Here is a 24,970-nt window from a genome sequence, read left to right as displayed (position 1 = left end):
TGAAAATATTGGATGTTAATAATTTATGGACTTCAGGTGACACTGCTTTAACGTAGGCAGAATTCGGAAATGCAAATCACTGCATGGGCTCAGGGATACTTCCAGAAATCTTTGTCTGACACAGTTTGCTGTGTAATGCACAAATGCAAGTGACAGCTCCATCATGGAAAGAAGCAGCCATATATAAGCACAACCCAAAAACTCTGTCATCTTCTCTGGGCCAAAGCTCATTTATAATGGACTGAGGCAAAATGGAAAACGGTTTTCTAGTCAGATGAATCAAAATGCTATTTTTTTTTTTCTGGAAAAAAATCAGATGCCTTGTCTTGCGGACAAAAAATGTGGAAAACAAGATATGTCCTGCTCCTGGTAAAATTTCTTTATGCGTTATTCCATCATAAATTAACCTATGATGGAATAAAGCTTAAAGAAATTTTACCAGGAGCTGGAAATATCTTTTTTACCAAATTTTTTTTCATAGTTACACGAATATTGAAATCGTGATTTGGACTATGACAATTGGTGAGCTGGTATACCTTTTTCTTTACTGGTCTTGTGGACTCAGGAAGAAAGAAAGAGACCATCCAGCTTGTTATCAAGGGAAGGGACCTTCCAGCTTATTATCGAGGAGGCATTTTCCAGCTTATCAAGGAGAGGGACCTTCCAGCTTGTTATCGAGGACAGGGACCTTTCAGCTTGTTATCGATGAAAGGCACCTTCCAGCTTGTTATCAAAGAGAGGGACCTTCCAGCTTATTATCGAGGAGAGGGATTTTCCAGCTTATCGAGGAGGGACCTTCCAGCTTGTTATCGAGGAAAAGGACCTTCCAGCTTGTTATCAAAGAGAGGGACCTTCCAGCTTGTTCATTCTCATTACATTTTACACAGCGTCCCAAATTTTTATGGAATTGAAATTATACATGCATTTAAGTAAAAAAAATAAAAAAGGCCGCGAAAATGTCCATATCCTTTGATTGAAAACAGAAAAGTATCCGCATTTCAATTATTTCAGTGTTAGAATAATATGGTGCCAAGTTTTATCATCTCGCTGGTCTCAAAGGTAATAATGACAATATGGCATTAAGATTTGCCCCATTATAGGGTATTTATTTCTTGGACAAGTTCAGGGGTGAGGAGATATGTTACAGTGGAAGACAAGAAATACACAACTGTAAGAGCGTCACACGACTGCTACATTCACTGACATTCTTATACACCATTTCTGACCCAAGAATAAAAAGTTTACATTCGGGTTTTTCTGCTGGACACGGACAGAACTGACGGGCAGTGCAGATTTTCTTCAATTTTCTCCTAATAATAAACCTTAACAACCAGAAGTAGACATATTACTGCAGATGTGAGAAGCCCATCGGCAGTTTTGGTGGACAGAGTCCTCGACATATTACTGTAGATGTGAGAAGCCCATCGGCAGTTTTGGTGGACAGAGTCCTCGACATATTACTGCAGATGTGAGAAGCCCATCGGCAGTTTTGGTGGACAGAGTCCTCGACATATTACTGTAGATGTGAGAAGCCCATCAGCAGTTTTGGTGGACAGAGTCCTCGACATATTACTGCAGATGTGAGAATCCCATCAGCAGTTTTGGTGGACAGAGTCCTCAACATATTACTGTAGATGTGAGAAGCCCATCGGCGGTTTTGGTGGACAGAGTCCTCGACATATTACTGTAGATGTGAGAAGCCCATCGGCAGTTTTGGTGGACAGAGTCCTCGACATATTACTGCAGATGTGAGAAGCCCATCGGCAGTTTTGGTGGACAGAGTCCTCGACATACTACTGCAGATGTGAGAAGCCCATCGGCAGTTTTGGTGGACAGAGTCCTCGACATATTACTGCAGATGTGAGAAGCCCATCGGCAGTTTTGGTGCACCAAGTCTTCGACATATTACTGTAGGCTTGAGAAGTCCATCAGCAGTTTTGGTGGACAGAGTCCTCGACATGTTACTGTAGATGTAAGATGCCCATTGGACGTTTTGGTGCACCAAGTCCTGGCTTGTTGATGAGAGTCCGGCTCCGTTTTATTAGCAAAAATGATCATCATTTAGACTGGCAGGTAAATCTGTGCTTCCGTATCAGCATTACAACCAATGTCGTAATCCCAGTCCTGGCGGTGAGCGCTCATAATAAAACTTCTGCAGCTGAAGGACCATTACGAGGACAAAAAGCTGGTCCTTTCCATCCTGCAAAATTGGTTTCTCCTGGAAAAAAAGACCTCTATGTCCCTTGTGCCACCTAGTAGTGGTATCTTCTCTGTAAGTTGATGTCCAACACTAGGTGGAACAAACAAAAGTCTTATTTCCTTCCAGGAGGGAGCTAATTTGCCTGTTTTCCCGTAGATCATGGCCTTAAATATTCTCACTAAGGAAAGCCAGATTTCCCCCTCCAAATCCTGATAAGGGGCAGGTACCCCAGAATATCTTGTCAGTAGCTGGCTTCTATCCTTAGTCATGTTGCAAAGCTCTGTAAAACGGTCATTGACTTACAGGGTAGCCACTTCTACATTCTACAAACACATTTTTCCTATGAAGCACTGCCACTAAAACTCCACCACCCCGAAGCTCATTTACATCCAGTAACTGCCTGAAGAAGAAAAAAAAGAAGCCCCAAAACCCAAATTTGCTTGTTTGAAGGGAATCAGTGAGCAGGATATTGTTACGTAATCTGAAAGCACCATACTGTAAGGGACCGAGACCCTGTTCCAGTGATGTGTCACTTGGCTGTGTTTTGCTGTTCCAATACAATTAGTGTTTTATAATCAGAAGATTATCACTGCAGGACTAGGCGTTTCATGCCTTCTAGTCCAACCACGCCCCCACTACTGATTGGCAGCTGTGTATAATGCAGTGACAAAGTGGCCACTCAGTGATGTGGGAGGAGTTATACACAGCTCCAGAGAAAACTGTGATTTTATCACAACTGCTGCACCCAGTAAACTAAGTGATACATCACCGGAATCAGGGTCTCTGTCCCTACATCATACTGGGGTCAAATTACATAGTAAAAACCTGCTGCTAGATACCCTTTAACTTAAAGGAGAGGGAGAAATGAGAAACTTCCAGACCCTTCAGACATAGCAGATCTCAGGAGTGGGAGGAGCACTTTACAAAATAAATCCATCCTGTTGGTTCTTCATGACATAAAACCCAGCATGCAAGTCTTCTGGCCACCATAATCCATTGCTAGTGGATCTAAATGGCAGGAGTATAGCCCCCAAAAAGGGAGATGAAGGTACCAGTGAAATCAGAAATTACATTCAGGTTTACAACAATCTTGTAAAACAATGTTGTCAGGCTTTGACAACACCCTCAACCTAAAAGCTGATCACTAAGTATAGGGCTGCTGACCCCCAATCATCTGCTACTACTGGGAAACCATGCAGCAAGTGTATAATTCCCACGCAGCGCCACCGCTGGTGAAATGAGGCATGACAAGTGACAATAATAAGTCATGCACAATTTGATCATGCCAGCCGGAGCGAGAAATTAACTACATGGACAATAGGTGGAGTCTCCAAATATGTCATAGACAACCCCTCTAATGCACGGCCGTCCTATAACTTTGCATACTACTCTACGAGTCACATTTCTGGACTGTTCCTGAGATCTACCTCTACGAAAGGCAGCAATTTTGTGGACTAACCACTAGATACACAACACTGCACCCTACTAATCTAAGCATAAAGGACCTCGTCCTAAAACCATGCCTAGCGGGAGATGGGGTGGGAGAAGCGATGGCGGGATGACATCAGGCCGACATTAATAAACATACATTTTCTCTTGCCGTTTTAGGGCAGATGGGTGGTTTATTGATGTAATTTGTAAAAGTCGTGTATACGTCGAGGTCAGCTACGACCCTATCCCCTTACATTATGCTAATGGATTTACTCCGAAGCTGGCGAGTAGTCCTAGCCTTAAAGAATATGGACATTTTTTTAACTAAAGGGAATTTTTTTCTCCTTTCCCCTTGTACATTAGGACAGCACAATAATACATCAGAAAGGAAAAAAAAAATAGCGCAACCCTGCTACAATTTTATTTTTTTTAATACATCCCTCACTTTATTCCCCCACTTCCTCCCATTCTTTTTAATTTTCCTGTTCTCCCTTTAATTATCGTTAATTACCAATAAAAACAGAGAAAAAAAGAGAATCAACTGGATACTTCTGTGCCGCTGATCTTTGAGGGGAAAACCCATGGAATAAGTATTTTTTTTTTTTAAATGAACCCTTTTAGAAAAGCCCTCCTCCCATCAAAATTTTTATGCTCTTAATATATTGCAGTTATCATATTATATAGCACTGTGCACTTACAATTGCTCATTTTGCCTTTCTACCTAAAAAAGTCTTCTCTTTTCCACTAGGTCTACAACATCACGAAATTAAGAACTGACGAGCTGAATCATTCTAAGCTCTATGTAGAAACAGGAGGTCAATTTTCCCTGCATGAGTCATCACTGCAAAAGTCCCTGGCAGGGGGAGAAGGGAATTGAAGAGGGGAATGATAAATAATTCAGGGAAAAGAGACTTCCTGTTTCGACATAGAGCAAAGAAAAGAGAAGAATTAGCTGGGTAGAAAGGCAAAAGGAGCAATTGTAAGTACAAAGTGCAGTATAATATGATGATTGCAATATATTAAGAGGATAAAAACTTTGATGGTAGAAGGCTTCTTTAAATTCACCTATTGTCTCCCCAATAAATTAGCAGTCTTCTATATATTAGATCACTGCCTAAAACGCTGGATCTGCCATCAGCCATCCAATATGTAACCAAAATAATTATACAAAAATCTAGTTAGCGAAAAATGCTGGTTACTAGGACCATGGAGTTTGGCCAGAGCCTTGTGACTACTGTCAGCGGCTACATCATGTCATTTCCCATCTCAGTCTGCGTTATTAGTCAGATTTAAAATAATAATAAATAATAATAATAATTTTAGGTGTCGAATATCTTCATCAATGCAAATAAAATGCACAACTGTGATCACACCGTTCCATATAGCGCCGCTGCGCCTACACGATGGCGCCCTCCGCTTTATACATCGAGCCGTAATACAGACCGTCCCCCGCTTGTATCTAATATGTCGCGCGCACACACTATAGATATGATCAGAGCCGGAACATGCAGTAACAAAATATACATTCCTCATGCATGTCGGCCAGGACTTCGACACCTAGCAATAAATACTGCAAGTACTGACGGGCGCCGGTACAATCACCAGAGACACAATTCACTATGGGAATACAGAAGTCCCTCCTCCCACGCCGGCGTCTTCTCCTGAACGTCCATGCTTCCTCTAACCCTATGGACCTGATGCTGGGCGCCCTCGTATGGGTGATGGGAGCCCCAGATTCAGGGCGTGTATTGCACAAAATACCAGGATATTCTCCTGACAGCACAGGAGAGAGGTAAGGAATCCTCACAACAGTCTGATTGGAAATGAGCATTATGGAATAAAAAAACGGCGATGAAGCATCAACCCCAGTGCATACGGTAAAGCCGATGAGCGAAATGGCTCTGCTGCACACTATGTTATGCTACTGGGAGGCTCTGCTGGGTGGAAGCTAGCGGAGCTTATCGGGGATGCTGGTGGCCCCCTGGCGTCTCTGATGAACAGTTCCTGATTGGCTGAAAATGTTAAAGGGACGAAGCCTTCGTTATCGGCGGTCAGAGTAATCCAACAGGAAGAACCTGAAAAGAAGAGAAGGGAAACAATTAGGATTATAATGGAGTGCCAGATACAATATGCTGCGATTCCGATGACTACAAGATCCCGCTGGACGATTATGGAAGGTTTGGTCAGCCATATAATGCCTATGAAGGTTTCTTGACTTTACCCACAGTAGGATGGGGCACTTGGATTTGGAACGTGCTCGATCGTTATACTTCTAGCCCAGCTCTGAAAAAAATATCATCCTCCTCCAGGTCCATAAGACCCAAGATGGCAGCAGCCGTGCCATCTATTAATGTGACGGCTTCCCTGGTTTTCTTTTTGGCGCAGAAAGTGAACAGTAACTGCGTCTAGCGCCTGCACAGATACAGGGAGTCCCTGCACATGCCGAAGTGACGGGAATAAAGAACAGCGCTTGAATAAATCACGACTGCCACCATCTTGCATGCTATGAGAATGGAGGATGCCGGTCTTCACAGATTACGTGGCCATCTAGACACGATTTCTTTACCAGCTTCCGGACCAGCCATTGAACCATAATGTTCTAAACTGTTGGGATCGTGCAGCTACAGGAGCGGAGAACCACTGTCAGACACAGCCAGACTCCCCATGGAAAAGGCAGAGGTGGTTTATTACATCTCTGCCTTCCTGATCGCTGTATGCACAACATATACAGTTGAGTAAGTATTAACAGCGCTTCCTCCTCCGCCCCAGCGATGGTGTGAGCACTGGGTGCCAGAAGGAAGCAAGAGCTCCTAGGTCTTAGGAGACCCAGATCAGCTCTGCAGTGCAGAAAGGAGGCTGAACTTTCCCCTGTAACTGGGGCTAATATGCCAGCACCAGTTACTAGGGTTGAGCGAAACGGATCGGTCATTTTCATAAGTCGCCGACTTTTGGCAAAGTCGGCGTCTCATGAAACCCGACCCGATCCCAGCGTGGGGTCGGCCATGTGGTACGCGATCTTGGCGCCAAAGTCGCGTTTTGAATGACGCCTTCCCCGCCATTTTTTCAGCCAATTAATTGTTGGCAGCGTGATGACATAGGTTCCGGCCCGGTTTCTGCGGCGTCATAGAGCCATATTACCGTTTGGGCTGCAGTGATTTCCGGAGTCAAATACAATATATGCATGGAGGAGAGAGAGAGCGAGAGCGAGAGAGCGAGAGAGCGAGAGAGAGAGAGAGAGAGAGAGAGAGAGAGAGAGATGCACATTGACTTGCATTGGGTTTCGTGTTCCGGGACCGGAACCCGACTTTACAGTAGAATCGGCCGATTTCACACGATCCGACTTTTGAGAAGGTCGGGTTTCACAAAACCCAACTCGATCCTAAAAAAGCAAAAGTCGCTCAACCCTACCAGTTACAATGGAAATCAGAAATTAAAGGGATTATCCACTATTAGGACAACCCTTTCCCATTACCCATGTTTGCCTCCGTTGACATAAAAACACCGTTCTAGTGGTCTCGGCACTCGCAATCCCCGGGCTCAAGTGGGACCTGTGCCCAATCAGCGCCAATGTCAGTGTTGCCATCTTCAGACATTTAAGTAATCAAGAGGAGGTGAGTGGCCAGCCGTAGCTCTCATGTGCCGACACCGCTGCACCGGAACAGGAGGCGAGCATAGGTGTCTTTATTTTAACATGAGGAATGAAAAGGGGTGGTCCGAGTAGTGGACAGCCCCTTTAAGGAATATGTATGTATGTATGTATGTATGTATGTATGTATGTATGTATGTATGTATGTATGTATGTATGTATGTATGTATATATACTTATACTATAATGTCCTCTGGGGGGGCACAATGTGTGAAATAAATTAAGGAGTACATCTAAAAAAAAAAAACCAAAGCAATAATAAATAAATAAAAAAATAAATAAAAACATACAGCTAGTGCCAGTAACAATCGCTGTTTCTGGCACCGCCCCTGTTGATAAGAAAAAACAAGTGTCTAATTTATTTAAAAAAATTAATTAAAACCTACGATACAAACAATGAGCAAATACGCAGCAGAAAAGAAAGTAAATAAATGTGCACCTACACGATGCACTTATATCAACAGGTTTTTTCTTCTTCAAATAATTGTTATAAAATGGGGAACATATATTTTAGTGGTGCTTTGGAATTAAAGAAAAATTGTGAAAAACAGACACTTCAGAAAAAAAAAAACAGGAAAAAGATTAAAGCGCACTGTTTTAGAACACTGAGGCCATGTGAACACGTTCAGGATTTTTCGCGTTTCTATAAAAACGCTTACATATGCCTCCTATTATTTACAGGGTATTCCGCATTTTTTGTGCAAATGTTGCGATTTTTTCCGCGAAAAAAATCGCATCGCGGAAAAAAAAGCAACATGTTCATTAAAATTGCGGAATTGCGGGGATTCCGCACACCTAGGAGTGCATTGATCTGCTTACTTCCCGCACGGGGCTGTGCACACCATGCGGGAAGTAAGCAGATTATGTGCGGTTGGTACCCAGGGTGGAGGAGACGAGACTCTCCTCCACGGACTGTGCACCATATAATTGGTAAAAAAAAAGAATTAAAATAAAAAATAGTCCTATACTCACCTTCGATGTCCCCCGCAGTGTTCCCGCCTCTCCGGTGCATGCTCTCTCTTCGGTTCCTATAGATGGTGTGGTTCAGGACCTGTGATGACGTCACTGTCTTGTGATTGGTCGCGTGACCGCTCATGTGACTCACGCGACCAATCACAAGCCGCGACGTCATCACAGGTCCTGAACCACACCGGCATCTATAGGAACGGATGCCGCTGAGGAGATCGTCTGGGTGAGTATAACCATTTTTTATTTTTTTTATTATTTTTAAACATTCTATCTTTTACTATAGATGCTGCATAAGCAGGATCTATAGTAACAAGTTGGTCACACTTGTCAAACACTATGTTTGACAAGTGTGACCAACTTGTCAGTCAGTTTTCCAAGCGATGCTACAGATCGCTTGGAAAACTTTAGCATTCTGCAAGCTAATTACGCTTGCAAAATGCTAAAAAAGACGCGAAAAAAACGGGAAAAAAAACCGCAAAAAAAAAAAATGCGGATTTCTTGCAGAAAATTTCCGGTTTTCTTCAGGAAATTTCTGCAAGAAATCCGGACGTGTGCACATACCCTTAAAATGGTGCGATGGTGTTTAAGAAAATACTGAAAAATAGCCCTGTCTGAAAAAAAAAAAAAAAAAGAAACATCAGGGGGGTCTAAGATCTCCCTACTGATAACGGACAGGACCAGATAGTAACTCACCCAGCAGCATTTCCACCAGTGACAGACAGAACAGCTCCTGGATGGTGCCGAGACGCAGCTTGTTATCACACAGCAACACAGACTTTTTCACCGGTAAACTGTCCGAGTGATTCCTCTGCAGACATAAGGAGAGAATTTATAGATAATACTAATAGACCTGCATGTAATTAATGTGATTAAGAGCAAAGCAACAGGGCAAAGAGCAATGCAAGACTCTGATTAACCTGTTATCTCAGACTGCACAGCATTCACAGACATGCCATACACACCACAGAACTCTGCAGATTTCAGATGATTCAGCAATCTGCAGAAATCACTGGGGAGGAGGAGGTGAGCTGTGACATCACCTATTGTGAATGGTGGATCCTGTGTTATCTATTGTATATAGAGGTGTAATTAGTCATTGTAGAGGAGGTGGTGAGCTGTGACATCACCTCTATATACAATAGATAACACAGGATCCACCATTCACAATAGGTGATATCAGTCATTATACAGGAGGAGGAGGTGAGCTGTGACATCGCCTATTGTGAATGGTGGGTCCTCTGTTATCTATTGTATATAGAGGTGTAATTAGTCATTGTAGAGGAGGTGGTGAGCTGTGACATCACCTATTGTGAATGGTGGATCCTGTGTTACCTACTGTATATAGAGGTGTAATCAGTCATTGTACAGGAGGAGGAGGTGAGTTGTGACATCACCTATTGTGAATGGTGGATCCTGTGTTATCTACTGTATATAGAGGTGTAATTAGTCATTGTACAGGAGGAGGAGGTGAGCTGTGACATCCCCTATTGTGAATGGTGGATCCTGTGTTATCTACTGTATATAGAGGTGTAATTAGTCACTGAGGAGGAGGTGAGCTGTGACATCCCCTATTGTGAATGGTGGATCCTGTGTTATCTACTGTATATAGAGGTGTAATCAGTCATTGTACAGGAGGAGGAGGTGAGCTGTGACATCACCTATTGTGAATGGTGGATTGTGTTATTTACTGTATATAGAGGTGTGATCAGTTATTGTAGACTACTTTGTGATTATAAAAGAGAGTGTTGAAAACTATTCTATACAAAACAGGAAGGGTCACTATTATAAGGCTCAGTGGTCAGAAAGAAAACTACAACATTTCTGGATTACTTTAATAATGCAAGGAAACCTAAAAAAAAAAAAATAGAAATCACCAAAAATGCTTAAATAAAAAAAGTTTACACAACAATTTTTATCAAAACGTTCACTTTAAGGGTACCGTCACACAGTGCCATTTTCATCGCTACGACGGCACGATTCGTGACGTTGCAGCGTCGTATGATTATCGCTCCAGCCTCGTAGACTGCGGTCACACGTTGCAATACACGGCACTGGAGCGATAATTTCATGACGTATTTGCGATGTAGAAGCCGTTGGTTACTTTGCGCACATCGTATACAACCTGTGTCACACAATGCAATCATGCCGCCACAGCGGGACACTAGACGATGAAAGAAAGTTTAAAACGATCTGCTACGACGTACGATTCTCAGCGGGGATCCGGATCGCAGTAGCGTGTCAGACACAACGATATCGTAAATGCATCGCTGGAACGTCACGAATCGTGCCGTTGTAGCGATCAAAATTGCACTGTGTGACGGTACCCTAAGGAGTGTTCTTAAATGTTAGCATCTTGGTAATTGCAGAGATAATGGAGCAGTCTCAGCTAATCTTGTTAGACAGTAATCTTTGCAGGAAGCCGGACCTCCTGTGAATCAGCCATTACCTTCCCTGAACCCTTCCACTGCCTTCTTCAAGAACATTTATCCTAAAACTTTTACTTTTAGGATATTGGGGACAGAAGAGCTGGAATTGGAGTTTACTGGGATTCCCAATTTGGGACTAGAAGGGCGTTCTCGCTTTCAGGCCATGTTCACACGGTCAGTATTTTACATCAGTATTTGTAAGCTGAAACCAGGAGTGGGTGATAAATACAAATAAAGTGGTGACGTGTTATTATACTTTTTCTCTGATTGTTCCTCTCCTGGTTTTGCCTTACACAAACTGATGTAGAAGCTAAGAGCTAGGCAACTAAATCGCCTCTGTCATCTGCCGTCACTTTAAAAATTCAGGTAAAAGACATGGTTGACAACATAATTTTTAATTAGTGGGATAAGCCGTAGTTTTTAATTTCACCATTTATTTTACTGTTCAATCTGGTATTAAAAAAATCTCAGAGCCTTTAAATTGTGAAAAAAAATCTGCTAATGTTTTTTGGGTTTTGCTTTTATGTCATTATTTTGTATGGTAAAAATTAGGTGGGAACACGATTCTCCAGGTCGATACAAATCACAGTGATAAGATTTTTTTTTCTTTTCTTATTTATGTGGCGAAAAAAAAAAAAAAAAAGAATCTGAAATATAAGAAAAAAAATATTTTTTTTATTTTAAGTTTTTATTGATGCTATTTTTTCGCTTCTTGCTGCAGTTTTTTGTGGCGTTCCGGTGACAAAGATTGCGATTCTGGCTTGTTAGGGTGCGTGTCCACGCTCAGGATGGCCGGCGGTATCGCCGCTCGGCGCTAAGCCCCGCCCCCTTTCTGGGACGCGATCATGTCGGATGTGTACTGTACACATCCGGGATCATCACACCCCTCGCCATAGGGCCCTGTGATATTACCTGCGGCGACGCAGCGTCGCCGCAGGTAGCACGGACATGCTGCGATCTGAAAAGACGCGCAGCATGTCCGGAGTCGCAGGGCCGCCGCGTGCGGGTTTCCACGCATAGTGGACACGGGATTTCACAAAATCCCCTCCACTATGCTGGAACATCTGGACGCTGCGTGTTTGACGCTGCAGCGTCAATCACGCAGCGTTTACTTACCGTGGACACTCACCCTTAGATTTTTTTCTTCTTGTTATGTCATTTACTGATCAGGTGAATTACATGTTTGATAGATAGGACTGTGACGGACGTAGCGATACCAAATGTTTAATTTTTAATAGTGGAATGGGGAAGTGATTAGAATTTTTATAATTGTAAAAACTTATATTTATTAGTCCCCCTAGGGGACTAGAACCTGCAGTTGTCTAATTGCTTGTACTATACTACATGTAAAAATTATAAATATACTACAAATAATAGTAATAAAACAAAAAAAATACAAATAAAATAAAAAAAATAAATAAATCGCAGTCTTGTATATGCGCCAGGGTTTCAATGGAGCACCATTATGGCAATTATTAGAAACCTCAGTGTCCCCCAGCTGCCATCTCAACCCACAAATAGCGCCCCCTTGTACACACAATGTAGATGCCGCTGTCAAATTGCCAGTAAGTGGTTAACAGGCACAGGGTGAGCTGTTGTTAGAGACAGGTGATGACTGTGTACAACAGTCATCATCTGCTGGGAAAGTTGAGATGCTCAGCTCCTGAGCCTGTATCAAAGAAGGAGACCATATATAGGACATCATGTGTCGGGAACAGGTGAAAGTTATTGAGGTTACAAATATTACTCAAGATCGTCTCGTGAAAAATAAAGAATTTGCATAGTTACTCTGCGCTATGAGAGGATCTAAAGTTATCAAAAATAACAAAATTGATCCCGCTTGCTTCTTCCCCGGTAGAGTCAGCACATGTGACGGCTGCAGCCAATCAGTGACCATGGCAGTCAGATGCTGCATTAACACTGAGGCCACTGATTGGCTGCAGGGGTCACATCGTAACCACTAGTAAACGAAGACTGCAGGTCAGAACTGGATCGCCCGGAAAGTCCAGTTTATTTTGATATTTTATCACTTTTGCTCCCCTTTTCTGCTACTGCTATTTTTTGTTTTTGCTCCTTAGTTTATCCTCACCTTCTACCAAGAATCCTTACTATTTAATTCCTCTGACTACATAGCTTTTTTTAGTTTTTTTTTTGCGTGATGTCATATCTTTCGAATGAAGCCATTCAATTTACGATTTTATGTACCGAAAAACAAAAATACGGTACAAATTCCAAGAGGGGTGAAATTGCAAAAAAACAAAAAAAGGAAACAATTCCATCATTGGTTTTAAGGTTTGTTTTGACAGCGTTCTTTGTGCGGTAAAAATTGTTTCGGCAGCACGATTCTCCAAATCAATAAGATTGTGGTGATGCAAAACTTGTATAACGAATTCAGAAATTTGTAAAAAGAAAAAAAAAAAAAAAAAAAAAAAACACACACACACCGGCATTTTCGGAGACCCATAACTTTTTCACTTTTTTGTTGATGGAGCTGTGTGATTTTTTCAGAGGTTTTTACAACTCAATTTCTGGTGTTTCTACTTGTTGTCCATTAAGTAGTTTACAGTACGAGTTAAATTATTTTACATTTTGATAGATTGGACTTACATGGATGACACTGACTATTAAAATTTGGTTTAATGTTTATATATTTAAGGAGGTTGTCCACTAGTTTATCACTGATGAACCATCCTTAGGAAAGGTCACCAATGTCTAATCGGTTGGGGTCCGACACCCGGTAACCCAGTTCATCAGCTGTGCTCGGTGTCAGTGGCCGGAAATGCTCAATTGCGGAGCAGCTCCACCATCTGATCGTGGTCGTGACTGGATACTGCACATCCACCTCCTTTTCAAATCAATAGGAAGCGTGCAGTACTTAGTCACAGCCACTATCAGAAGACGAAGCAACGCCGCAAATGCGCATTCCCAGCCGGCGGCCACCGGCAATAAGAACATCTGGTCGGCGGGAGTGTCGGGTGTCGGACCCTGACCAATCAGACATCTATGACCTATCCTAAGGCTAGGTCATCAATGATAAAGTAGTGGACATCCTCTTTAGTGAGGGTAGGGAAATTGGATTTGAATTTGTAGATTTTTCAATTTTATATTTTTAACAGCTCTCTTTTTTTCTACGTTCCTTAAGATTACTTGAGCCTATGATTAATTCTATATACTGAACGGTAGATAGCTAATAGAATTGTCTTCTATGAAGTCCAGCATGTAAGGCTTCTAAGGAATACCAACACGGCTACCACAGGGGATCATCTGCTGCCATGCAGACCCTTCGGCACCTCACGTTTGAGATTCCGGAAGGGTGAGGGACAATGTTGGTCATTTTTAAGTTTTGGATGGAACTACATTTTTAGCAATAGAACCCATGAGTAAAACAAGGGAAATACCTGGCATATGATGGTAACAAACGGAGCCTCTCTAAAGGATGGGTAGGACAGATAGGACTTCCTTCCGTTCTGCGCCAGGTCTGTCAGATCTGATAGGCGTTGTTGGAGATTAGACATGTTGCAGCAAAGTCGCTCCAGGTTGCGGGACACATGTAGAATATCATGGTCAGGGACTGAGGTGGCGTTCTTCGATAGGTTCTTGCACACTTGGGATTGCAGTTTTGGAGATGCCGGTCTACTGGAAGGCTTCCGATGTGCCTCTAGACCTAACAGTACAGACCGATTTTTTGGCTCGGTGTCTAAGTTATGTAAAGTGATCGTGGTCTTTTTATCCTCGAAATCGCTGGCGCTGGACGAAGGGCTTTGATCGCAGTTGTAACCACGGATCTCTTCTATGAGCTGCTTTTTACTTAAAGACTGACGTCCAGAGGAACTTCCCGGGATCAAAAGCTCACGGCACGTGGGAGAGTGCTCATCTTTGTATAAAGAGTCCACATACTTCTTCCTTCCTTGTAATAAAGCTGAGGAGTCAAAGCTCGAGTGTGCGCTCGGGATCTCGGAGTCGTCGTCAAACATAACCTCCTTCACCATCAGACGGATGATATACTTATCGGAGCTGGAAGACGGAAGGAAAGCCGGGTCGCATGTCTTCTGCCTCCCAACCAGCACTAAGAGCATCTTATCAGTCAGGAAGTACAAACCTTTAGGCCGCTCGTTCTTCTCAAGTTGGATTTGCTGGATGTTGGGCATGTTAGTAGACGTCAATGAGTAGACTAGAACATGGCTACATGTATTTGAAGCAACAGCTACGATATGCGCACCAGGATCGAATGCCAAGATGTCGGGGACAAGAATCCCAGGGATGCTGACCTTCCTTGTGGACGTCACTTTCTTCTCGAAATTTACAAGGATCAGATGTGAGGAGTCTTGTCCGCTTCCCGTTATATAGTCCTTACGTTTCAAGTTGAGAAGCGGACTCAGATCAGATTTAGAGTGATTGATCAAGATATGGGTTAGGTCCACAGTCCCGGGTGAAGTAACCGGCGAATCTGTAGATAGGGAAGTCCCAGAATCAGTTGATTTTCGCCCCACGTCTAAGGAGAACTCTTCGTCCATGAGCAGCAGGGCTGGTTGGACGGAGGGAGTCGTTTCAGAGGTTGCGGGGATGTCGAATGCAATGCCAGAATTTAATGCACATAACCTATCTAGAGGAAGCTCTGTAGCGACAGCCACCTGAGAGTCAACCGTAGATTCGATAGCACAAATGTACCCACCGACATCAAATATGGGGCAAAAAGTGCAGGGATTTAACATTTTGTGCTTGCCGTCCCAAATATAAGAGTAGAGTGAGCTACTGATGGCGACAACCAAACGGCTTCCATCTTTAGTCCAGCAAGCGCAATGAACAACCCCCGTGCTTTTGATGTCCGCCTTAACGCTAGCGTTTTCCGAGCGTGCGGAATACAAGACAGAAACGTCCCGTTTGGTTAAAATAACCAAGATGTCTTTGCTTGGGTGCCACACGCAGCCCTGCGGGAGAACAGGCAGGGGGTCCCCGACTTCACAGGTCTGAGAAACAACCAACTTGTTCTTCTCTGAATTATTGTAATACAGCTGCCAGACGGTCACGTGTTTCTTGTGCTGGACGGCCAGGAGTGCGGGTATGTCGCTGGCATGAGCTGGACCCCAGTAGAGGCCGTGGACATGTTCAAATTGTCCGATCACCACAGAGCTGCCAAATTTGGGGTCTTCATTGTGAAGGTGCAAGGCGGTTAGAATGACTTGTTTGCCATCTGTCCAGGCTAAGCCGTGCACCGGATGTATGGCCTGGTACAAGGCATTGAGGCCGCTTCTCAGGAGTTTACCCTTTCCTAACTCCATTGCTTTTCACCCAAAACATCTGTAGATACAAATAAGAGACAAAGAATATCCTGGTTAGAACATGATGAATTTGACGCATGTAATAAGTGGTAGATAATTTGTGATACGCAGCTCAGCTGAATTACCGCCATATGAGCCAAGACTATCGGCCATGGTTCTGTGACGTGGCGTCACTATGCAGCGGATGACACATTAGCAGTGAAAGAAAAGAATATGGAGCCCCTTCCTGACATCTGCCATACTTGTACAGCGCATTTCAGGTGCACATATATGGAGCAGTCTCAGTAGTACAGCCAGTTCCATACACTATGGGTGCTAGCTGTGCTACACAGCCGGCACCAGCTTCTAAGATCCAACCCTGATCATTGCTGTTTAACTCCTTCCCAAAACCCAGACATACATCACCAACCAAGAGCTGCGCCCACTCCACTGTGGGTGGATGAGTGTCCCAACCCCCATCAACACGATCGCTTGGTGCCGACGGGCTGCTTGGACAGTCGGGGTCTTCTGAAAGCCCCTTTCTACACTTTTTTGTACTCATGAAGCTTAGCCTGTGGCTGGCCGCCATAGGAGACCAGTAATTTCCCCATGTACAGCAATACTGTAGTATATTCTATATACTGTAGCACCACAGTATATAGTACAAATGACCACAAGCTCAAGTCCCCTAGGGAGCCCACAAAAAATATATGTCAAAACTAAATCAAAAATTGAAAATATTAAAAGTTTTACTAAAAATGATAACACTAATATTAAATAATATTATTATGATAATAATATCCCATTTTTCCCAATTAAAAAAAAAAATAAAAAAAAATTAAATACTGAATTTTTCAGACTATAAGACACATTTCTTAGCAAGAACAACTAATGTGTGCATCTTATAGCCTGGAGACAGCTTTCTTGGATGATGGAAGAAAGCACACACCGTGTCCTTGCTGATCAGAGAGCTGCTGCCTCTCATCCTGTCTGACCCGAATCTGTGTGATTGGTACAGAGCAGGAGAGGAAGCTTCCAGGACTGACCAGAGGCTGCAGGACCTGAGCAGCTGCAGGACCTGAGCAGCTGCAGGTCCTGAGCAGCTGCACGACCTGAGCAGCTGCAGGAACCTGAGCAGCTGCAGGAACCTGAGAAGCTGCAGGAACCTGAGAAGCTGCAGGAACCTGAGAAGCTACAGGAACCTGAGAAGCTGCAGGAACCTGAGAAGCTGCAGGAACCTGAGAAGCTGCAGGAACCTGAGAAGCTGCAGGAACCTGAGAAGCTGCAGGAACCTGAGAAGCTGCAGGAACCTGAGAAGCTGCAGGAACCTGAGCAGCTGCAGGACCTGAGCAGCTGCAGGAACCGCAGCATGTGGTAATGTATGGGGTGTGTGCATGTCACTATTTTTGCCTGTAGCAGAGCTGCATTTGTCTATATCGGCACGTAGCACAGCAAAAAAAAAAAATGCATTTTTTACATTTTAAAAATGATTAAAAAAAAAATGGGCAGATGCAAAAGTTTGGGCACTTTTGGAGATTTTTGTTGACCAAGGTTTCAGACCTTAATTAGCCTGTTAGGGTTATGGCTTGTTAATCGTTCGAAAAGGCCACGTGATGTAAATTTCCTAGCTTTATAATAACCCAGCCTCCTCTAACCTTGTGCCAAAAAACAGCAGCCATGGGGTCTTCTAAGCAGCTGCCTAGCACTCGGAGGGTACTTCCCCTGTTCAGGATTTGCTGTAAGTTTGACGCTGTGTATTTAGGTAGCGTCAAGTACGCAGCTGCCAGGTGTTACAGCATAGTGGATGGGACTTCTAGAAATCCCATGTCCACTGTACGTCTATGTGCGCCAGCAGATCACCCACGAACACCGACATGTGGCGCGTCTTCATTAGTTATCTGAAATTAACAGTCCATCAAACTCCACCACACACAAGCGCCACACATACTGGCCGGTGACTAGCTCATGCAGCCTTTATCTATCCTCCACTCCCACAAGATGGCTGCACCCTCACTGTAAATACACACCTGTATTTTGTGTTCCCCCCCACCTCATTGTAGATTTGTATTTTGCGTCCCCCACCAGATTGTAATCTCTTACGGGCAGGAGGACTGCACTGGCCACCAATGAATTTCTCTCCATCAGGTAACAAAGGGGATGTAGAACCACTCTGAGGTAAAAATGTGGTGCAGAGCGGTGATCGCTATTTTAGATTAACTCTGTTGATGCTGATTTGGCTAAACAATAGTTACCGACCAATCAGCCGAGGTGACGTCGCGACCGCCCCATCCATTGTGACTGCAGTGATCGGAGACAGCACCAAGGACAGTGTGTCACATGTTTTTATTTTTTTTTTTACAACTGTATTGTGATATTGCTATGATTGGCTGATCAATTCTGACCAGCCAATCCCAGCGATCGCCGATGTGGGAGGAGGAGCGACGTGCATGGACGGCCGCTGTCAGCAGCGATCTTCACTCGGTCACCGCATGTATACTTCGCTTTGTGGGGACGCAGCTCGCGCAGCGCAGTACATATACGGCGCATGTCGTGAAGGGGTTGATTTAATGTGAGGCGCTCGTTTTTATTGGATTAAATTGACTTTCTGAAAAATTGGATCGTTTTTATCTATAAAAAATAATTCTATATTATATACACACCCGATATTTCCTAGCCCCACAAGGGGACTTGTCCACGGGGCTGTGGAGTCGGAGGTTTGGCTTGCCGACCCCACAGCCCTGCTTGTACACGTGATCCTCCGATTCTATAGATAATACCTTACACTACACGAAGCTGGAGTTCATTTCTTATTTGGCAGTTTCTATTTTTTATTTATTTATTTATTTTTAAGTCATAACAAGAAAAATAAAAAATAGAATAAAATACAATGCAGCGTGGAGCCCTGGTGTGAATACACTTATAAAACAGCTACGAAAGTGATAAAACTGGCACAAAAATGGGCGTCAAAGTGGGCACTGAAGGGCGTTATTGAATGGGTTAAATGACTGAGCCACTGATCTCACCCCGCCATTACACAGATAGTGAGGCCCCTCCAGCCCGGCCCAAATGTGTTCTGGGCAGCAAATTGGGCCAACATCGGGTCCAGGCTACCGTGACCTGACTTTGATGCGGCCCGTCACTATCTGTGTAATGGTGGGGTGAGATCAGCGGCCCAAAGTCATTTAACCCTTTCCATAACGCCCTTCAGTGCCCACTATTTTCGGATGCTTTTAAGTGTATTCACATCAGGGCCCCGCGCTGCATTGTATTTTATTATTGTCATTTTTTTATTTTCGTCATTAAACCTGTAAAAAAACAGAAAAAGAAAAAAAAGAAATTGCCGAATAAGAATAATACTCCAGCATTGTGTACACTACCTATAGAGTGCGGTGCGTCCCGCCCGCTTATACTGCCCGGCCGCCTAATACACCATGCCTCCTGCACAATATCCTAGGCTGTGGACTATGGCAGGCCCAGAGACCATTGTTAGGCCTAGAGATGCCATAAGAACCATCAGCTCCCAGGGATTGCGCTGCGGGGAGGCGACGAAGTGACAGAGGGAGAAATCTGCCTCTGTCAAACTCCTTACATGTAGCAGTCACCATTCACCGAAGCATGTAAGGAGTTAATTGTACTGCTGCAAGTGCTGACAGCGCTCACTCCTCCGTGCTGTATCTCTGTGGGAAATGAGCGCTGGTAGAGGGAGCCCCAGTGTCACCATCCCAGGATCAAGATGCTCCAGCCTTTCACGTCCTCCTCCTATTATTACTAGTACTCCTACTGAAGATTCCCAGGCACAGGCTGCTGCCCCCCACCCAGCACTGTAGCCGGGGCTCTACCCTACTACCATCACAGCAGACCCCCCATGTGCACAGGGCACTTACCCACCACTCAGGACTGTGGCCGGTGTCGGAGAGCGCTGCCGGCTCCTGCAGGTCGGTCATTATGGCCGGCGATAAGTCTGCTTGCTCACTCTGGGAGGAGGCACTAAGCTCTTTAGCCATCTGTGGATTGTCCTCTCGGGGAGGGGCGATGAGGAGAATAACACCGGCACCAGGGGCACCAGGCTGCTGTACGGAACACAAACTTACCGGCTCCCCCCTCATTGAAGAAAAGACTGGAGACAAACTGGAAGATCCTCATTCATAGGGGGGACCAGCTGCCTTTAAGGGGTCTGCAAACTGTAGCGGGGAACAGCTGTCCTGGAGGGTCTGCACACAGGAAAAAAGAGCAGCTGAGCGGGGGAGGGGGGGCTGCAAAGTGGGGGACTGCCTCTCCCAGGGGGTCTGCAAACATGACAGGAGGGAATCGCTACAAATCGGGGGAGGGGGGGTGTGGACACTGCAAACGGGGGGGCTCGCGAGAAGTCTGCAAATAGGAGTAAGGACTGGGGGGGGTGGCATCTGCAATCAGGGGGACCGGCTCTCCCAGGGGGTCCGCAAACATGAAGGGAATGTATTGGATGCCCCAAGGGGTCTGCAAACAGAGGGAACTGGCTGCCCCAGGGGGTCCTCCAACAATAGGGACTGAGAAGTCTGCTAACAGGCTGCCCCAAGGAATCCACAAGTAGGGGGGACCACCTGTTCTGGGGAAATTGTGGGATCACGTGCCCCAGGGGGTCTGCAATCAATGGGGGCCCAGCTGGCCTGGTGGGTCTGCTACCAAGGACGGATCCAACTGCCCAGGGGTCTACAAGAAGGGGGCGCCCCGGGGTCACATAATGTCCGGCTGCCGGTGTGGCCTCATCACATCCTCTGGGGCCGGGACCAGTGAGGGAAGATCTGGGACCCTCCAGACTGTATATACACAGATCGCAGATGGGTTGTCGCCATTTAGCCCGACCGCTGGGAGGCATGCTGAGTGTTGTAGTACTAATGTCCCCAGTCCCTACACAGCGATCGCTACAGGCAAACGAAGACCCCCAGCGACCACCTCACCTGCTCTCCGGACACCTCCACCGTCCGTACGACTGCTTCCCGGGCAGTGACGTCATCAGGCCCACGAAGCTTCCTGATTGGCTCGTTGGACCGTCGCCCACTCATCTTCCGTACAGAGGCGTCCTCAACCCTGCGTCCTAGCAACGGGCGACGTCTTCACTCAACTTTATTGCGACCCGTTGTGATGTTGTCAAACAGCGACCGAGCTCGATGGCGGGAGAGAAAGTCGGAAAGCCGGATGTGCTGCTGGATATACAAGTGTCGGGATCAGCGCCGCAATGCCGGAGGCTGAGAGAAATCAGGGCTCAGACCGAGCAAAGATTCTCATAGTGTGGATTTCCGCTTACCCCATAATAGTGACCGTCACTGTGCCCCCATAATAGTGACCGTCACTGTGCCCCCATAATAGTGACCGTCACTGTGCCCCCATAATAGTGACCGTCACTGTGCCCCCATAATAGTGACTGTCACTGTGCCCCCATATTAGTGACCGTCACTGTGCCCCCATAATAGTAACCGTCACTGTGCCCCATAATAGTAACCGTCACTGTGCCCCATAATAGTAACTCACTGTATCCCATATTGTAATTGTCACTGTGCCCCCATAATAGTGACCGTCACTGTGACCCCATAATAGTGACCGTCACTGTGACCCCATAATAGTGACCGTCACTGTGCCCCCATAATAGTGACTGTCACTGTGCCCCCATAATAGTGACCGTCACTGTGCCCCATAATAGTGACTGTCACTGTGCCCCCATAATAGTGACCGTCACTGTGCCCCCATAATAGTGACCGTCACTGTGCCCCCATAATAGTGACCGTCACTGTGCCCCCATAATAGTGACCGTCACTGTGCCCCCATAATAGTGACCGTCACTGTGCCCCCATAATAGTGACTGTCACTGTGCCCCCATAATAGTGACCGTCACTGTGCCCCATAATAGTGACTGTCACTGTGCCCCCATAATAGTGACCGTCACTGTGCCCCCATAATAGTGACTGTCACTGTGCCCCCATAATAGTGACCGTCACTGTGCCCCCATAATAGTGACCGTCACTGTGCCCCCATAATAGTGACCGTCACTGTGCCCCCATAATAGTGACCGTCACTGCCCCCATAATAGTGACCGTCACTGTGCCCCCATAATAGTGACTGTCACTGTGCCCCCATATTAGTGACCGTCACTGTGCCCCCATAATAGTAACCGTCACTGTGCCCCATAATAGTAACCGTCACTGTGCCCCATAATAGTAACTCACTGTATCCCATATTGTAATTGTCACTGTGCCCCCATAATAGTGACCGTCACTGTGCCCCCATAATAGTGACCGTCACTGTGACCCCATAATAGTGACCGTCACTGTGCCCCCATAATAGTGACTGTCACTGTGCCCCCATAATAGTGACCGTCACTGTGCCCCATAATAGTGACTGTCACTGTGCCCCCATAATAGTGACCGTCACTGTGCCCCCATAATAGTGACCGTCACTGTGCCCCCATAATAGTGACCGTCACTGTGCCCCCATAATAGTGACCGTCACTGTGCCCCCATAATAGTGACCGTCACTGTGCCCCCATAATAGTGACTGTCACTGTGCCCCCATAATAGTGACCGTCACTGTGCCCCATAATAGTGACTGTCACTGTGCCCCCATAATAGTGACCGTCACTGTGCCCCCATAATAGTGACTGTCACTGTGCCCCCATAATAGTGACCGTCACTGTGCCCCCATAATAGTGACCGTCACTGTGCCCCCATAATAGTGACCGTCACTGTGCCCCCATAATAGTGACCGTCACTGTGCCCCCATAATAGTGACCGTCACTGTGCCCCCATAATAGTGACTGTCACTGTGCCCCCATAATAGTGACCGTCACTGTGCCCCATAATAGTGACCGTCACTGTGCCCCCATAATAGTGACCGTCACTGTGCCCCCATAATAGTGACCGTCACTGTGCCCCATAATAGTGACCGTCACTGTGCCCCCATAATAGTGACCGTCACTGTGCCCCCATAATAGTGACCTTCACTGTGCTCCCATAATAGTCACCGTCACTGTGCCCCCATAATAGTCACCGTCACTGTGCCCCCATAATAGTGACCGTCACTGTGCCCCCATAATAGTGACCTTCACTGTGCTCCCATAATAGTAACTGTCACTGTATCCCATATAGTAACTGTCACTGTGCCCCCATAATAGTGACCGTCACTGTGCCCCCATAATAGTGACTGTCACTGTGCCCCCATAATAGTGACCGTCACTGTGCCCCATAATAGTGACCGTCACTGTGCCCCCATAATAGTGACCGTCACTGTGCCCCCATAATAGTGACCGTCACTGTGCCCCCATAATAGTGACCGTCACTGTGCCCCATAATAGTAACTCACTGTATCCCATATTGTAATTGTCACTGTGCCCCCATAATAGTGACCGTCACTGTGCCCCCATAATAGTGACCTTCACTGTGCTCCCATAATAGTCACCGTCACTGTGCCCCCATAATAGTCACCGTCACTGTGCCCCCATAATAGTGACCGTCACTGTGCCCCCATAATAGTGACCTTCACTGTGCTCCCATAATAGTAACTGTCACTGTATCCCATATAGTAACTGTCACTGTGCCCCCATAATAGTGACCGTCACTGTGCCCCCATAATAGTGACCGTCACTGTGCCCCCATAATAGTGACCGTCACTGTGCCCCATAATAGTGACCGTCACTGTGCCACCATAATAGTGACCGTCACTGTGCCCCCATAATAGTGACCTTCACTGTGCTCCCATAATAGTCACCGTCACTGTGCCCCCATAATAGTCACCGTCACTGTGCCCCCATAATAGTGACCGTCACTGTGCCCCCATAATAGTGACCTTCACTGTGCTCCCATAATAGTAACTGTCACTGTATCCCATATAGTAACTGTCACTGTGCCCCCATAATAGTGACCGTCGCTGTGCCCCCATAATAGTAACTCACTGTATCCCATATAGTAACTGTCACTGTGCCCCCATAATAGTAACTGTCACTGTATCCCATATAGTAACTGTCACTGTGCCCCCATAATAGTGCCCGTCACTGTGCCCCCATAATAGTAACCGTCACTGTGCCCCATAATAGTGACCGTCACTGTGCCCCCATAATAGTGACCGTCACTGTGCCCCCATAATAGTGACCGTCACTGTGCCCCCATAATAGTGACCGTCACTGTGCCCCATAATAGTAACTCACTGTATCCCATATTGTAATTGTCACTGTGCCCCCATAATAGTGACCGTCACTGTGCCCCCATAATAGTGACCTTCACTGTGCTCCCATAATAGTCACCGTCACTGTGCCCCCATAATAGTCACCGTCACTGTGCCCCCATAATAGTGACCGTCACTGTGCCCCCATAATAGTGACCTTCACTGTGCTCCCATAATAGTAACTGTCACTGTATCCCATATAGTAACTGTCACTGTGCCCCCATAATAGTGACCGTCGCTGTGCCCCCATAATAGTAACTCACTGTATCCCATATAGTAACTGTCACTGTGCCCCCATAATAGTAACTGTCACTGTATCCCATATAGTAACTGTCACTGTGCCCCCATAATAGTGACCATTACTGTACCCCCATAATAGTAACCGTCACTGTGCCCCCATAATAGTGACCGTCACCCTGCCCCCATATTAGTGACCGTCGCTGTGCCCCCATAATAGTAACTGTCACTGTATCCCATATAGTAACTGTCACTGTGCCCCCATAATAGTGACCATTACTGTACCCCCATAATAGTAACCGTCACTGTGCCCCATAATAGTGACCGTTACTGTGCCCCCATAATAGTGACCGTCACTGAACCCCCATAATATTGTCAGTCATTGTACCCCATAATAGTGACCGTCACTGTGTCCCATAATTATTATTATTTCTATAGCACCATTAATTCCATGGTGCTGTACATGAGAAGGGGTTACATACAAATTACAGATATCACTTACAGTAAACAAACTAACAATGACAGACTGATTCAGAGGGGCGAGGACCCTGCCCTTGCGGGCTTACATTCTACAGGATGGTGGGGAAGGAGACAATAGGTTGAGGGATGCAGT

At 45.6% G+C, this 24,970-nt stretch overlaps 1 protein-coding gene across 1 annotated transcript; it reads right to left on the bottom strand.

Moving 5' to 3' along the window:
- Window positions 1-1,083: 1,083 nt before the first annotated feature.
- LOC143808646 (WD repeat and coiled-coil-containing protein-like) lies at window positions 1,084-21,009 on the bottom strand. The gene is made up of 4 exons (XM_077291529.1): window positions 20,868-21,009; window positions 14,071-15,970; window positions 8,940-9,054; window positions 1,084-5,706 (listed from the first exon to the last, which is right to left on the bottom strand). Exons 2-4 carry the CDS (start codon window positions 15,949-15,951, stop codon window positions 5,543-5,545), a joined length of 2,160 nt encoding a protein of 719 aa, XP_077147644.1. The 5' UTR covers window positions 15,952-15,970; window positions 20,868-21,009; the 3' UTR covers window positions 1,084-5,542.
- Window positions 21,010-24,970: the final 3,961 nt, after the last annotated feature.

Source organism: Ranitomeya variabilis, chromosome 2, assembly GCF_051348905.1.
Source record: "Ranitomeya variabilis isolate aRanVar5 chromosome 2, aRanVar5.hap1, whole genome shotgun sequence".
In the NCBI taxonomy this organism is placed as follows: Eukaryota; Metazoa; Chordata; class Amphibia; order Anura; family Dendrobatidae; genus Ranitomeya; species Ranitomeya variabilis.
This window is presented reverse-complemented; position numbering and strand designations above follow the sequence as displayed.

Coding starts and splice junctions, on each gene's coding strand:
- LOC143808646 (XM_077291529.1), bottom strand. CDS start 15,951: ATGGAGTTAGGAAAGGGTAAACTCCTGAGAAGCGGCCTCAATGCCTTG. Junction 9,055..14,070: donor TTGTTACCATCATATGCCAG/GTATTTCCCTTG, acceptor TTATGTCTGCAG/AGGAATCACTCGGACAGTTT. Junction 5,707..8,939: donor ACTGGTGGAAATGCTGCTGG/GTGAGTTACTAT, acceptor TCTTCTTTTCAG/GTTCTTCCTGTTGGATTACT.